This window comes from Aotus nancymaae, unplaced genomic scaffold (genome assembly GCF_030222135.1).
Source record: "Aotus nancymaae isolate 86718 unplaced genomic scaffold, 86718_ANA_hifiasm-v0.15.2.pri h1tg000009l, whole genome shotgun sequence".
NCBI classification, from domain to species: domain Eukaryota; kingdom Metazoa; phylum Chordata; class Mammalia; order Primates; family Aotidae; genus Aotus; species Aotus nancymaae.
In genome coordinates this window covers 9,308,398-9,323,783 of record NW_026988420.1, presented here as the reverse complement: position 1 = coordinate 9,323,783, position 15,386 = coordinate 9,308,398, and the positions used below count along the sequence as shown (strand labels likewise).

The following is a 15,386-nucleotide window of genomic DNA, read 5'->3' as shown; positions in this document are numbered from 1 at the left end:
AAAATATCTTATTTTCTCATGACTTAATTCTGGAATCTTTTTTTAAAACCTTTCTTTTAAAAGGAATAACACCCCAACCCTTCCTCCCCCATCAAAACAGCTCAAACAGTACCCTTTGCTACTTGTCATTAGAACAAGTATCTGCTTCCATAGGGTCATCTCAACAGCTCTTTTATTCTATCAGCTTTGGATAAGACTTTATATATATGTGTTTATATATATGTTTTATACTTTATATATATGTTTTATACTTTATGTTTATATATATATATGTTTATTAAGCATCAAACCATATCAGTACAATCATAGTGAGTATTTAGGTGGCCCAAGGGGTGTAGAGCTGCTGTTTGGGGGTAATTTAAAACTTTGACTTAAACAAAACAAAACAAAAAACCCCTTTGACTTAAGGCTACAGTTTGAGAAATCAGGAGCATTTTCTTTCCTACTGCAGTCCAAAGAAAGGACATTCCACCCATCTACATTCCATTGCAGTTTCAATCGATTAGGGTAGTTTCTATTTTCCATTCAAAAACTATTGAAAAAGAATGTCAGATTTGCATTTCAACAATGGATGGCAGCGATTAACCAGGCATATCACTTGCAACAAAAGCTGTTGAAGAATTAAAAAAGAAATATTTTAATGAAAACACAAATAGCCATAGTTCTACAAAACCACAACCATTCACATAAATTAATATCATAAAAGAAGAAGTACAATCTTCTTAAACATATTTGAATTTTATTACTGTATCACTTTGAATATTTTTGAGAGCCTATTTACTTCTAACAGAGCTTTACATTAGCAATTTAAAGTAAAAAAAATGAAGTCCTGGTTTTTCTTTTCAGTGAGGGAGACCCCAGATAAAGCAACAATGTATCATAGCTTTGATACCTGATAGACCGGATGTTGAGGGTGCACTTCTATTCAATAACATGCAAATAGTGAAATACATTCACTTTTTGAAGACTTGCCCTTAAAGCAAATGGAAGAGTTCAGAAAACCTAAAGGTAAAAAGTTGAATTGACAACTAGAGGTGTATCAAAACTGCAAATGACAGTCGTTTTTGCTTTAACAATATCCTGAAATAGGAATGTAAATTGGTGAGATTTCCTGAATCAGAGGTCTAATCATAAGCGTTGATTCCCCCAACAACCCAAATTTAGTAAAATGAAAATTTCTCCATACAGTTTTTCGGGTTGCTTATCATTTTTGAATTCCTGGGAGAGACGTACATTTTCGATTGGTGAGAAATGCTTAGAACTAGGTCTTGACATCAAATACCAAGAAAGTAACTGCCAGTAAATTGCCCCCAATCAAACCTAACATTGCTTCTGTAGAACTACACTGAGACCCATGGAATGTAATCTGTTTGCGTTTTTTTTTTTTTTTTTCTTGAGACGGGGAGTTTCACTCTTGTTACTCAAGCTGGAGTGCAATGGCGCGATCTGGGCTCACTGCAACCTCCGCCTCCTGGGTTCAAGCAATTCTCCTTCCTCAGCCTCCCGAGTAGCTGGGACTACAGGCGCGCGCCACCATGCCCAGCTAATTTTTGTATTTTTTTTTTAGTAGAGACGGGATTTCACCATGTTGACCAGGGATGGTCTCGATCTCTTGACCTCGTGATCCACCCGCCTCGGCCTCACAAAGTGCTGGGATTATAGGCGTGAGCCACCGCGCCCGGCCCGTGGTTCTGTTTTAAAACTGGAATTTTAGATGGCTTTTTCTTTTCTAGCCCTAAAAGGCATTCTTCATTTATCATTTGTGTTGCCCACATGTCCGGGCCATCTTGCCTCTTGAGTCAAACCAATGGGGGACATAACCAGGACAATGAACGATAAAGGCGTCGCTGCTTGGAGACACCTGTTGAGGTCAATGGTTTACTGGGCTGGCCCTACTTCTGTCCTGCAGGTAAGGATGGATTGCAACTACTCCTCGTTAGATTAGAGCTTACCCCAGAGGAGCTCAGTTAACTGGAAACAGCTGAAACATCTGCCCGGCCGCCTCGCCCCTGCCCGTGGAAGGGCGAGGGGACCGCATGGCAGCACTGCACAAAAGACAACACCTATCACCGGGAGCCACCGGCCTTCCGTGGACCCCGCAGCTCGCGGCGCTAGGGCATCCCCCGAAGAGGCGAGGGCCGGGGGCGAGCCCAGGTGCGGCAAGGGGGCGGAGGTTTCCGCCGCGCGCCAGGGAAGAAAGCCTGACTCATGTCGTGGCAGCGGCGGGCTCCTGGGAACTGAAACTCGTGATGCTGTTGCTGCGGAGAAAAGCCTCATTACCCATTCCGCAGGCCGGGGACACCACCCAGGGCGCGCACACCGAGCGACGGCGCTCCCGCCGCCTCCGCCGGCCCTTCCGCGCCGCGCCCCCTCCTCTCCCGCGTGCCCGCGCGCGCCGGCCACCAGTGTGAAAAGAGCGGACACACCTAACCTGTGCGCGCGCGCCTGTCCACCCCCACCGGGCCGAATCACGCAGTCCGACCCGGATTCGCTCCTTCGGCCGAAATTCCCCACCCCACCAACCCCTCCGGCTCCACGACTCCCGGCTTCGGCACCTCCGCCAGCCTTCGGCAATTTCCGTCAAGAGACCCAGCGCTCGCCTAGGCCCGAAGACCCGCCGCCTCCTGCCCAGCCAGACCCGGCTTTATGTCTGCGGCGCCTAGGCGCATGCGCAGACGCCATCTTCCCTCCTCCTTCTCCGCCTGCCCCCTACGCCCGCCGCCACCGCCGCCTCCTCTAGCCGGCGGTCGCCCCTCCTCCTCCTGCGCTCGGCGCTTGTCCCTCCCCTCCTGAAGCCGCGAGAGACTAGGGGATACGGTGAAGCTCAGGGAGCCGGAGAAGAGCACTAGTAACAACCACCACAGCCCCCTCCCCGCTCGACACCCTCCCTCGGCACCCACCCACTCCCCCGCCCCGTTTGCCGACACCGACCAACCCCACCTCTCGTTCCTTTGAACGGCGTCGGCTGCAGTCGCTGCACCAGCCCGTCTGGCCACCAACGCCGCCGAGAAAGGAGCCGCCGCCGCCTGCGGCCCCCTCGCGCCCGGCCGTAGGAGCAGCGGGGTGAGGACGAGCCGGCTGCGGAGGAAGAGGACAAGAGAGGGTCGCACCCTCCGCCCTAGCGCACGTCCCGCCGCCCTCCGGGGAGGCTCGGGCGCCGGCCCCTTCCTCCCCGAGGACGTGTGCCGAGCCGAGGCGCCTGCCCTGAGGGAGGAAAATGCTCGGGCTCCATGGCTGCCAGTGATGGAGCGGTCCCTGGGCTCCCGCTGCCACCGCCGCCGCCGCGCCCCGGCCGTGCTCCGCGAGGACCCGGCGTCTCTGCGCGCCCGCCCGCGCCTCGTTGTTGGGCTCACCGTACCGGGCGCCCCGCCGCCGCCCCGCTAGCAGCCGCGCCGCCCCGGCCCCAGCCGCCGCCAGCGTTTCCTCACCGAGCAGCCGCTGCGAGCCCAGGGGGTTTGAAAGGGTCTGCGGGGCGCGGGGGGAGGGCCGAGCGGGGCCGGGAGGGGAGGTTTGAGCAACACTGAGCTCGGGGCTCGCTGGCGGCTGCGGCCCCGGGGGTGGCGAGGAGAGGGCGACTCTCGCTTCGCGCTGCCTCGGTGCAGAGCGGCCGAGAGGGCTTTGCAGCGGCTGCCGCCACCGCGGCAGGAGGAGGGGGTTGAGGCGGCTTCGGAGTTGGCCGGAGAAGGTGGGCATTTCTCTCTTTTCCTCCCCCTCCTGCGCTCTCCCCCTCCCTCCTGCCCCACACCCCACGTGAAGCGGAATATAAAGGGGGGTGTGAGGCTAGAGGGGAAAGTGAATGGCGAAGGACTGAAGGGGTCCCCCCTTCGGGTCCTCGGCCGCCCTGTTCACCCTCGTTCATCCTCCTTTCCGAAGCTCGCCCTCGAAGGCAGGAGCGGCCGGCACCTTCGGCTGAGGAGGAGAGAAGGAGGAATCGCGACAGGCGGAGCGTCAGGTCCCGTTTTTCTCTCCGGCGTCTTGAATACAAAGATTACGGTGCAGAAGGAAATTGCATTCGCCTCCTCCGCCCTCCCCCCGCGGTACCCAACACAATGCACCAGCCGCCTGAGTCCACCGCCGCGGCCGCCGCCGCTGCAGACATTAGCGCTAGGAAGATGGCGCACCCGGCAATGTTCCCTCGAAGGGGCAGCGGTAGTGGCAGCGCCTCTGCTCTCAATGCAGCAGGTACCGGCGTCGGTAGTAATGCCACATCTTCCGAGGATTTTCCGCCTCCGTCGCTGCTTCAGCCGCCGCCCCCTGCAGCAGCATCTTCTACGTCGGGACCACAGCCTCCGCCTCCACAAAGCCTGAACCTCCTTTCGCAGGCTCAGCTGCAGGCACAGCCTCTTGCGCCAGGCGGAACTCAAATGAAAAAGAAAAGTGGCTTCCAGATAACTAGCGTTACTCCGGCTCAGATCTCCGCTAGTATCAGCTCTAACAACAGTATAGCGGAGGACACTGAGAGCTATGACGATCTGGATGAATCTCACACGGAAGATCTCTCTTCTTCGGAGATCCTTGATGTGTCACTTTCCAGGGCTACTGACTTAGGGGAGCCCGAACGCAGCTCCTCAGAAGAGACCCTAAATAACTTCCAGGAAGCCGAGACACCTGGGGCAGTCTCGCCCAACCAGCCCCATCTTCCTCAGCCTCATTTGCCTCACCTTCCACAACAGAGTGTTGTGATAAATGGGAATGCTCATCCACACCACCTCCATCACCACCATCACATTCATCATGGGCACCACCTCCAACATGGGCACCATCCATCTCATGCTGCTGTGGCCACTGCATCCATTCCTGGTGGGCCACCCTCAAGCCCAGTATCTAGAAAACTTTCTACAACTGGAAGCTCTGACAGTATCACACCAGTTGCACCAACTTCTGCTGTATCATCCAGTGGTTCACCTGCATCTATGATGACTAATATGCGTACTCCAAGTACTACAGGCGGAATAGGTATAAATTCTGTTACTGGCACTAATACAGTGAATAATGTTAACATTACTGCTGTGGGTAGTTTTAGTCCTAATGTGACAAGCAGCATGCCTGGTAATGCTAATGTAAGTGCAAGCAATATTTCTAGTGCTGCTAGTGTGAGTGTTGGGCCTGGTGTTACCAGTGGTGTTAATGTGAATATCTTGAGTGGCATGGACAATGGTACTATTTCTTCCTCCACTGCTGTTAACAGTGTCCCTAATGCAGCTGCAGGGATGACTGGGGGATTGGTTTCAAGTCAGCAGCAACCAACAGTTAATACTTCGAGGTTCAGAGTTGTGAAGTTAGATTCTAGTTCTGAGCCTTTTAAAAAAGGTAGATGGACTTGCACTGAGTTCTATGAAAAAGAAAATGCTGTACCTGCTACAGAAGGTGTGCTGATAAATAAAGTGGTGGAGACTGTAAAGCAAAATCCGATAGAAGTGACTTCTGAAAGGGAGAGCACTAGTGGGAGTTCAGTGAGCAGTAGTGTCAGCACACTGAGTCACTATACAGAGAGTGTGGGAAGTGGAGAGATGGGAGCCCCTACTGTGGTGGTGCAGCAGCAGCAACAACAACAGCAACAACCAACTCTCCAAGGTGTGACCCTCCAACAGATGGATTTTGGTAGCACTGGTCCACAGAGTATTACAGCAGTTAGTATACCACAGAGTATTTCTCAGTCACAGATCTCACAAGTACAATTACAGTCTCAAGAACTGAGCTATCAGCAAAAGCAAGGTCTTCAGCCAGTACCTCTGCAAGCCACTATGAGTGCTGCAACTGGTATCCAGCCATCGCCTGTAAATGTGGTTGGTGTAACTTCAGCTTTAGGTCAGCAGCCTTCCATTTCCAGTTTGGCTCAACCCCAACTACCATATTCTCAGGTGGCTCCTCCAGTGCAAACTCCCCTTCCAGGGGCACCACCTCCCCAACAGTTACAGTATGGACAACAGCAACAAATGGTTTCTACACAGATGGCCCCAGGCCATGTCAAATCAGTGACTCAAAATCCTGCTTCAGAGTATGTACAACAGCAGCCAATTCTTCAAACAGCAGTGTCCTCCACACAGCCCAGTTCTGCAGGAGTGGGAGTAGGAACAACGGTGATTCCTGTGGCTCAGCCACAAAGTATCCAGTTGCCAGTACAGCCCACAGCAGTCCCAGCACAACCTGCAGGGGCATCTGTCCAGCCTGTTGGCCAGGCTCAGACAGCAGTGTCTGCTGTACCTACTGGCAGTCAGATTGCAAATATTGGTCAGCAAGCAAACATACCTACTGCAGTGCAGCAGTCCTCTACCCAAGTTCCACCTTCAGTTATTCAGCAAGGTGCTCCTCCATCTTCGCAAGTGGTTACACCTGCTCAAACTGGGATTATTCATCAGGGAGTTCAAACTAGCGCTCCAAGCCTTCCTCAACAATTGGTTATTGCACCCCAAAGTAACTTGTTAACTATGCCTCCCCAGCCACAAGGAGTAGAACCAGTAGCTCAAGGAGTTGTTTCACAGCAGTTGTCTGCAGTTAGTCCTTTGCCCTCTGCTAGTAGTATTTCTGTTACAAGTCAGGTTAGTTCAACTGGTCCTTCTGGAATGCCTTCTGCCCCAACAAACTTGGTTCCACCACAGAATATAGCACAAACCCCTGCCACCCAAAATGGTAATCTGGTTCAAAGTGTTAGTCAACCTCCCTTGATAGCAACTAATATAAATTTGCCTTTGGCACAACAGATACCACTAAGTTCTACCCAGTTCTCTGCACAATCATTAGCTCAGGCAATTGGAAGCCAAATTGAAGATGCCAGGCGCCCAGCGGAGCCATCCTTAGTTGGCTTACCTCAGACTATCAGTGGTGACAGTGGGGGAATGTCAGCAGTTTCAGATGGGAGTAGCAGCAGCCTAGCAGCCTCTGCTTCTCTTTTCCCGTTGAAGGTGCTACCGCTGACGACACCTCTGGTGGATGGCGAGGATGAGAGGTAAGATCATGTCATATTTCTGGAGACATTCAACAGATTTGAAGTTAATCTAGTTGGTAGCTATATGTATGCACAAAATTAGTCTAAAGCATTGTATATTGTTTTAATTTTTGTATGTGAAAAATGCATTTTTTTGGGAAGTTTTATAGAACAAGAGTTACGGAATGGTTTCACAGTGGGTAGGAAATAATAGTAATATGTAAACAATATTTTCAGAATAGTCCTTGAACGTATGTTCACATTAAAAATAGGTTTGGGGCATCAAGTAGTTTTATTATCTATAAAATGCTTTTTAGAAATATTATGAAAAGCTTAATTTTTGCTAACACACATAATTGTTAATCTATTCTTTTGAGCTACAAAATCTCTTACGGGGTTGTGGTTCCCACATTTGTTCTCCTTTACTAGACATCCTTTTTTCCTTTCTACTGTGTTTGATCTTGGTCTGTGAAAGATATTATATGGTAGGAAAGATGACCTATTCTGGGTTACATAGGTTGCCCTCCTACTGCAACTGACCAACTTTTGGGTACGTATTTAATGGTCATTTTATTTAAACAGTAAAGGAATGGGAATCTTAAAGTATTTTGTGGGAAAGGAGGGCATAAACTGTCAAAATAACCAGATTTATCTTTGATAGTATGCTGCATATTTTTTCTTTTGCATGGTAGATCAGGGTGGTAGCCATTTTAAAAAGTAGAGAAAGTAAGTCTTGGAGGATTGAATTTATAGAGGGATGAAAATAAGACCTTGGTCTCGGCTAATCTACTCCACCTGTTCCTTTCTTCCTTTACCAAAAAGATACAGAAAGCCTAAAATACATTATTAAACCAAGCGTTTTCTCAATTAGATTGGAAATAACGTGCCAACAACGCTTGTTGAATCAAATTGCATCTTTGAAGTTGACTGGCTAGAAAGTTGTGAAATCTTCATGTTTCTATATTGTTTTAAATCCTAGTTGATTTTTAAAGTAATGTTCTTTTCACAAACTTGCCAGTCTGTTACTAACCTTGATTAAAATGCTATTATAGGAGTTATGAAAAGACATCATTTTTACTGTGGAATTTGGAGTAAGCTTGCCAGATATTTAATTATTTTAGTATTAGTTGGAGGGTTTTGTGATTGAACTTTCATCAAACCAATTTAAGCATTTATATTCTATATATATATTTGTGGATTTTGTTTTGGAAAAATGAGCATATTGCAAATAATTGTAATTTTAGAAAAAGCAAAGCTCAAATGTTTCAGTGAGGTTTTTGTTATTTAGTTGTTTAAAAGATAAGGTAATGACATGGTTAATTGATAAATTAAAATCTTTCAAGATTTTTTATTATTTTTCTAATAGTCATGTAATTAAAATCTTGTTATCTAACCAAATGTATTCTGTATTGTTTGTACAGAACTGTACTTTAAAAGATAAACTTCTAGGAGGTAGTTTTCTTAATTGTTCCATTGTTGTTGTTAAACCTTTAATTTTATCATGCTAATACTCACCTGTAATTTTAAAAGAATTATTTACTGCACATATTAATTTTTTTTTACGTCAAAAGGTTATGATCTGAGTGAAGCCTCTAGAAAAACATATATATTATGTGGATGCTAAGTTTAGAGAAATAAAAGGCAGGGGTAAAATACACAAATGAAAACACATTTTGAATTTAAACCTACCATGATTTTGTAGTTACCATTTGTGGTCTCCTGGCTTGACTTTCACCTCTTTTTCCTCCTATTGGTAGGACATTATAGGACTTTCCACAGCTTGCTGTTCCAGACAATTAAAGTCAGATGATACTACTTTCAACTAGAATTTTAAATATAGGAATAGGGTCCCAGTTTAAGATATTAATACAAAATAAATTTTTCCAGATAATTGAGGAAAGGATTAATAAGGAGCAAGTTGTGGAAATTAATGGAATTCTAGAAAGGGACAAAAAGACATACTGAAAAATATGGAAATATTGATCTAATGTAACAGGTTGTCTTCAGACACTGTACCATTCAATTACAATTATCTTTACCAGTGTCTCCCACAAGACCAGGAGTTCCTCAATAGCAGGGACGGTTTTGAATTTACTACCTATTTGGGCCTTGGTTAGCTAACATTAAAGTTTTGTGATTAAAAACCAGAAATTTTTTGTTCTAGAGGTATCTTAAATTTTGTGAAATCAGAATGTAGCCCTAAAACACCTTGTAAGGTCAGAAAAGATACATATTATATTCTTTATTGTGTTTTACTACAGATTATTTCTTTTATCACTACAGTTCTGAAAAAGAAATTAATTTTATTTAAATTTGGCCTTGGAAGATAATTTAAGAATAACGACAAGAGAATACAGTGATATGATTGAAAAACGTTTAAAACCTTTCTTCCCATGTTAGCTTCTGTGTCACTTGCATCTTCTGGGCTTGGTAACCATTAGTCTCATGAGAGAGGGTGTACATGTATAATTTCAATATTATGAATCAGGAAATGTGTCAACAATATAACTTTTGGGTAGTAGGAAAAATGAGGGTGGTTATCTTTTAATCATCTTTTGAATAATACTCTTAACACTTTAGATTATAAAATATTTAGACATGTGGAAAGTGCTTTCAGTTGATCCCTGGGAGAGACTATAAAGATAAACATGGATCAAGGCTGATTATGTATTTTGTTTAAAAAAAAAAAATCATTCTTCTTAAAAAGGTCTTAATGTCAGTCCGTGTGTGGTGGCTCACACCTGTAATCCCAACACTTTGGGAGGCTGAGGTGGGCGGATTGCTTGAGCCCAAAAAATTGAGACCAGCCTGGGCAACATGTCAAAACCCTGTCTTTACAAAAAAATACAAAATTTAGCCAGACATGGTGGTGCATGCCTATAGTTTCAGCCACCTGGAAGCCTGAGGATGTAGGATCACCTGAGCCCTGGAAGTGCAGTGATCTGGGATCATGCCACTGCACTCCAGCCTGGGTGGCAGAGCAGGACCCTGTCTGAAAAAAATAAGAAAGCCTTATGTTTTAGCCTATAACTTGAACCATGAATTCTCCTATACAAGAATGGGAAATACAGGTATTTCATACATCTTATGTTTTGTGATTGTTATTAGCACGGCCTCTTAATGTGAAATGGGTCAAACTTCTATTTATCCTTCAAGACTCTGCTCAGATGTTCTCTTTAAAGCATTCTTTTCACTCAGAGGACATTGTTTCCTTAGCACATTTTAATGTTCCTCTATTTAAGCACCGTGCACATTGAATTATTATGTTTACCAATCTTTCCCCCAAGACTAGCAGTTCCTCAAGGACAGGGATGAAGTATTTTTTTTTAATTAATGAGCAGACATTTCTCTGATTTTTTTTTTTTGTCCTGATTCAAAGTTTATGTTGTCCCTCATCTTAAGCACAAGTGTGAGAGGTGCATATAACTTATGCAACAAATGGAAAAGAAATGAATAAAAAGACTTGCATTTTTGTACCTCTCTTCAACATTCTTTGAGGTGAACTGATGTCTGTCTTCTAAGTACAGCGCCTGTTTTATAGGAGGTCCTCAAATATTTAAAGAGGCATGAATGTTATCTATAAAATAGGAGTAATACTCATTCTCCCTACTTCTGAGGATGGCAGTAGTATCAATTAAAATACTTGGTTAACTGTAAAATACCAAATTATAATTTTAAAAGTTTTTTTCAAGATGTGCATGCACAGTTTAAAGATAGTTTAAATGATTTTCCAAGAAATAAAGAGCTTCTTGCCCCCTTACTTTCCAGTTTTCGTTTCCTAGAAGCAGTCATTTTCACCTCTTTTAGATGATGATTGTGGTATTTACCTCCTAGTCTCTAAATAATGTGCTTGTCTTACGACTAGATATGTAACATAGCCTGCTGGTTAGGAGCATGGACTATGGAGTTAGATTGCCTAGATTTCATTTTTCTTGTCATTTACTAGTTTTGTGTAAAATTTGGGCTACTTATCCTCTTTATGCCTCAATTGTCTCATTAAAAGAAAAAATGATGACAATAGTATCTACCTCATGGGGTTGATACAAGAGTTAAATCAATTTGGAAATCCCCTAGAACTTTCTCTAACTCACGTGCCCTATGTAAGTATTTGTTAAATAAAATATACCTTTCATTTGTTTTTGTCTGTATTAACTTAGTGTATTGAAAATGAAGATTTAATTTTGTTACCATCTACCTACCTGGTCTCCTTTCTTCCCAGTACCCTTACTCCCAGTACTTACCACTATTGGTTATTCAGTATTCTTGTCAAATATTACTTTTCCTATCCGGTGCAGTGTTTTGTGGCTGCTTCCTTGCTCCATCCCTACCTGTCTGTTATAGAAATGGGTTTTCCTCCCCTCCCAAGTTTTCATCTGTCAGCATTGTCTGTTTTCTCCAAGTTGCCCCTCCTTTCCCCACTCCCCTTCCATTTTTGTATGTTTTGGGCTCTACCTTTCCTGTGTAACCTTTCCTTAGATGTCTGATAAGTCTTGATAGTCTGTTTGTAAATAAGTGTTAAAGGACTAAAGAACTGATTAGAAATTTGCAGTGTGGCTCATGCCTATAATCCCAGCACTTTGGGAGACCAAGGTGAGAGGATTGCTTGAGGCTAGGAGTTTGAGATTAGTTTGGGTAATATAGCAGGATCCTGTCTCTACTATATATAGATATAGATATAAAATTATTTTTAAAGATTCTTTTTCCATGTGGCTTGTTGACTATTAAATTTACCACAGGGTGATCTGTCTTGAGTTCATTGTCTTTTTTTTTATTTTATTTTTTTACCTCTTTGCCTAGTTTTCTCTGTATTTATCACTAATTCCACTTCTCATCCGATGCCTCTTAAGATGTTCCAATATCAGATATTGTTAACAATTTTTATCTTTCTCAGAAAATCTCATATCCCCTTGACCTCCATTCTTGACTGGTTGCCTTCTTGGCATGGTACGCAACTATTATCCTGGGATTCCTTTCACTTTCTCTGTATTGGATATCCATTTTCCAGAGACTAGTGTCTTCATTCTTAGTTTACTTGTTTTAAAATGCCTTTAGTTTACTTTGACACTTTGTTATGTAAAGAATACCAGGTAGGGAAGTTATGTTCTCTTATGTTTTGTGGCATTGCTTTCTAACATCCATACTGCTTTTGAGAAATCTGAAGCCATTCTGATTTCTTATGTATTGTATGTGACCTGTGTATTTTGTTTTTCCTTCCATTTTCCCTCTCCTTCTTTTTCCTCCCCTCATTTTTAAAGCCTCTGAAAGCTTTATAAGACTTTATGTTTCCAGTGTTCTGAAGTTTTGCCGTGATGGATCTTTGTGTAGGTCTGTTTTCATCCATTGTGCTGAGTGGTGATGTCTTTTCGTTTTGGGAGTTTTTCTTGAGTCAAGATTGTTGATTATGTCTTTTCATTTTCTCTCTTTCTCAAACTCCTCTTACTTGGATAATGGACCTTCTCTTACTTGGATAATGGACCTTCTTGACAGGTCTTCTAATTTTCTTGTGTTTTCTCAACTATTTTTCCATTTGTTTTTCTTTTGGCTCTATTGAGTTTCCTTTTGCTTTTTTTTTTTTTTTTTTTTTTACTCCTTTCTAATAGTATACTATTTTAATAATGATAGTTTTTTTTTTTTTTAAGCTATCTTAATATATAAAATATTAGCTTTTTTTAAGGTTTTTTTTTTTTTTTCTTTCTGTGTGGTCTGTTTCCTCCAGATTTTATTTTCTTACTTTTTGTTTGCTTTGGTCTATTTTTCATCTGAGGTGTAAGAGTAAGGAATTAAAATGCTAATTAGAAATTCTGAGCTTGGCTTGTTAATTGTTAGCTTTTCTATATGGTAACCTGGCTGGGCTGTTTGGTAGGAGGACTTCTGGTGTCAGTTTCTTGTATATGCTCCTAGCTGGTTAGAGCTCTGTAAGAAGGCTCTTCTGATTTCTTGCTTGAAATTGAAGGCCTTTCTACAAGCATTCTGTGGGGTGGTTGGTGAGGAGGATGTGGAATGAAAGGTTTTGGGGTATCCTCAGATAACGTTTCTTCACTCAACCCTGTTTTCAGTATGTTCTGCATTTTGCTGTGCCTGATTTACTTAGTCCTGTGATCTTTTGTTTTACCTTCTTCAGACAATATACTTTTTTATCTTGGGATTGGGGAGGGATAGTTGGGATCTGTGGGACTGGTTGCTCCTTAAACTGCCTTCTAAACAATCTTTTTAATTTTAGCACCCTCTCCCCCCACATCCTACTTATATAGATGTGGTCTTGCCAACTCCTGAGTCTTTTGGGGATTTCACAGTTTAAATTGGGTTTGTTCTTGGCATTCTCCATTGTTTGCTAAAGATTTGATTTTCTAGTGTTTGCTAAGTCATTTGTCACTCAATTGTCTGCTTTCCAGCTTTCAAATTTTTGTTGCTATTGTCTTTTCATCTTCCTCAGTTTTTGTGGGCTTATTGTGTCTTAACAAATTGCGTTTCTGTCATTTCAGTGGGGTTTTACGGAAGGAGTGAAAATAAATAGATGTGTGTGTTTAGTATCATTATACATCTATTTCAGTGGTAGAATACTGTACTATTAAATGTAAAGAATGATGCTAATTTTAATAAAGTCATTGCTCCAAGTTCTCTAATGAGTACATAAATTTTAAGAGTGGAATTATGTTATATTCATCAGAAATAAGAATAGTATGTAATTCAGAATATCAGTTCATAGAAGTGATGAAAAATGTTGTTAGTATTAGATTTGGTTAATATCTACCATGTTTAACCACTCAACAATGTTGTGACTTAAGTTTTTTTCTATTTTATTGGTGAATAAACTGAAACTTGCTGAGTGTTTAGAAACGGTAAGTGAGTTGTCTAAGGTTACATACATAGCAGTAAAGCAGAGCTAGGATTTAAGGCTGTTTTTTTCAATTCAAAATCTAGTGCTGTTTTTACTTCTTATAAAGCTAATAAGAGGTAAGCCTGATGCCCATAAGTAATTTTTAAGAGTGTTTGGAAACCTGAAAAAAAAAAAAAGCGGGCTTCATTGCTTTGTGTATTAGTGTAGCTAATGGAATTGCCATAGAATATAACATTTCCCTGCCAGTTCTTGGTGAGAAAAAAGTGGGTAAAATCATCACAGTGGTGTACCTAGAATGCATTAGACATTCAAATGTTAAATGTTAATGTGGACATGTTTTTTTTTCTTTTGAAACTTACGTGGAAATTTTCTTTTTAGGAAAACTATTTGAATTTTTAAAATAATTTAGATTCAGCCTTTGCGACATAGGCTTCAGAATTACTAACATAGTTTTTTTTTTTTTAGAAAATTTAATTTCATGCCTGTAATTCCAGCACTTTGGGAGGCCAAGATAGGAGCATCACTTGAGCTTAGGAGTTCGAGACCAACCTAGGCAATGTAGTCCCCATCTCAATTTAAAAAATTAGAAAAAAGAGAAAGTTTAATTTAAAAATGTGAAGCTGTTAAGCATGACCTGTTCTGGTGCTGCAGAATTAGAACTTTGGTTGTTGGCCTTTGCCTTGTTACTGTTTTTAAGGTTAAATATATCATGGTAAGAATATGGTTTACTGGCTCATTAAATAACTACATGAGGTTGAAAAAATTTAAAGTATCTTTATACTGATTTTTAAAAAATTATAATAACTTTTTAGATTCTAGATTAACTTGTTTCCTAGTCTCACGTATATTCAAAAGCTGCTCTCCACCACTCCATTTCTTATTTACCAGTCAATTTGACCAGAAAATCTTGACCTTTAAGCACTATTAGGCCTAGTTAACCTTTGTTTGCCCTCCGTGAAACACTCTATTTTGCTTTTTGTGATAATCTTCCATTTTCTTCCTACTTTTCTGGCCACTCATTTTTACTCTCTTTTTCAGTTTTCTCTGTTCTGTCAGACTCTGTTTCCTTGGTTTTCTGAGTCTTCTTTATACTTATTACCTTTTCCCTAGTTAATCATCCATGACTGTAAAGACAGTTCGTATACTATCGGCTCCTGAATGCCTGTTACTAGTCCAGACTTCTCTTCCTAGCCTTAGACTGGTAAAGTCATCTGCCTTCATAACATCTCTGCTTGCATTCTCATAGGCTTGTCAGTCTCAACAGGGTCATAAACGTAACTTCTTGATTACCTAACCTCTTAAATTTGCTTACTTGCCTTTATTTTGATAAATGTCATTTCTTAATGCAGTTCTTCACTTTAGAAACCTGAGAGTCATTCCTGATAGCTTCTTTTCCTCACTCTCTACGTTCTGATCATTTCTTTAAAATGTCTTCATCTTTATTTTTTTTCCATCCTTATTACAATTACTCTAGTTTAAGATAACATCAGAGGCTGGGCGTGGTGGCTCACACCTGTAATCCCAGCACTTTGGGAGGCTGAGATGGGTGGATCACAAGGTCAGGAGTTCCAGACAAGGCTTGTCTGGCCAATGTGGTGAAACCTTGTCTCTAAAAAAAAAAAA

General features: G+C 42.4%; 1 protein-coding gene across 3 annotated transcripts in view; it reads left to right on the top strand.

Annotated features, from left to right (window-relative positions):
- Nucleotides 1-3,551: 3,551 nt before the first annotated feature.
- The window catches only part of TSC22D1 (TSC22 domain family member 1), a 138,589-nt gene continuing 126,754 nt past the window's right edge, over nt 3,552-15,386 (top strand). For all 3 annotated transcript variants that reach the window (XR_001109522.3, XM_012465807.2, XM_012465808.3), the window contains exon 1: nt 3,552-6,946. Coding sequence is in view for 2 of the 3 variants with exons in the window: in XM_012465807.2 (XP_012321230.1) it covers nt 4,050-6,946 (2,897 nt within the window). In the remaining variant the exon portion in view is untranslated. The remainder of the gene's footprint in view (nt 6,947-15,386) is intronic.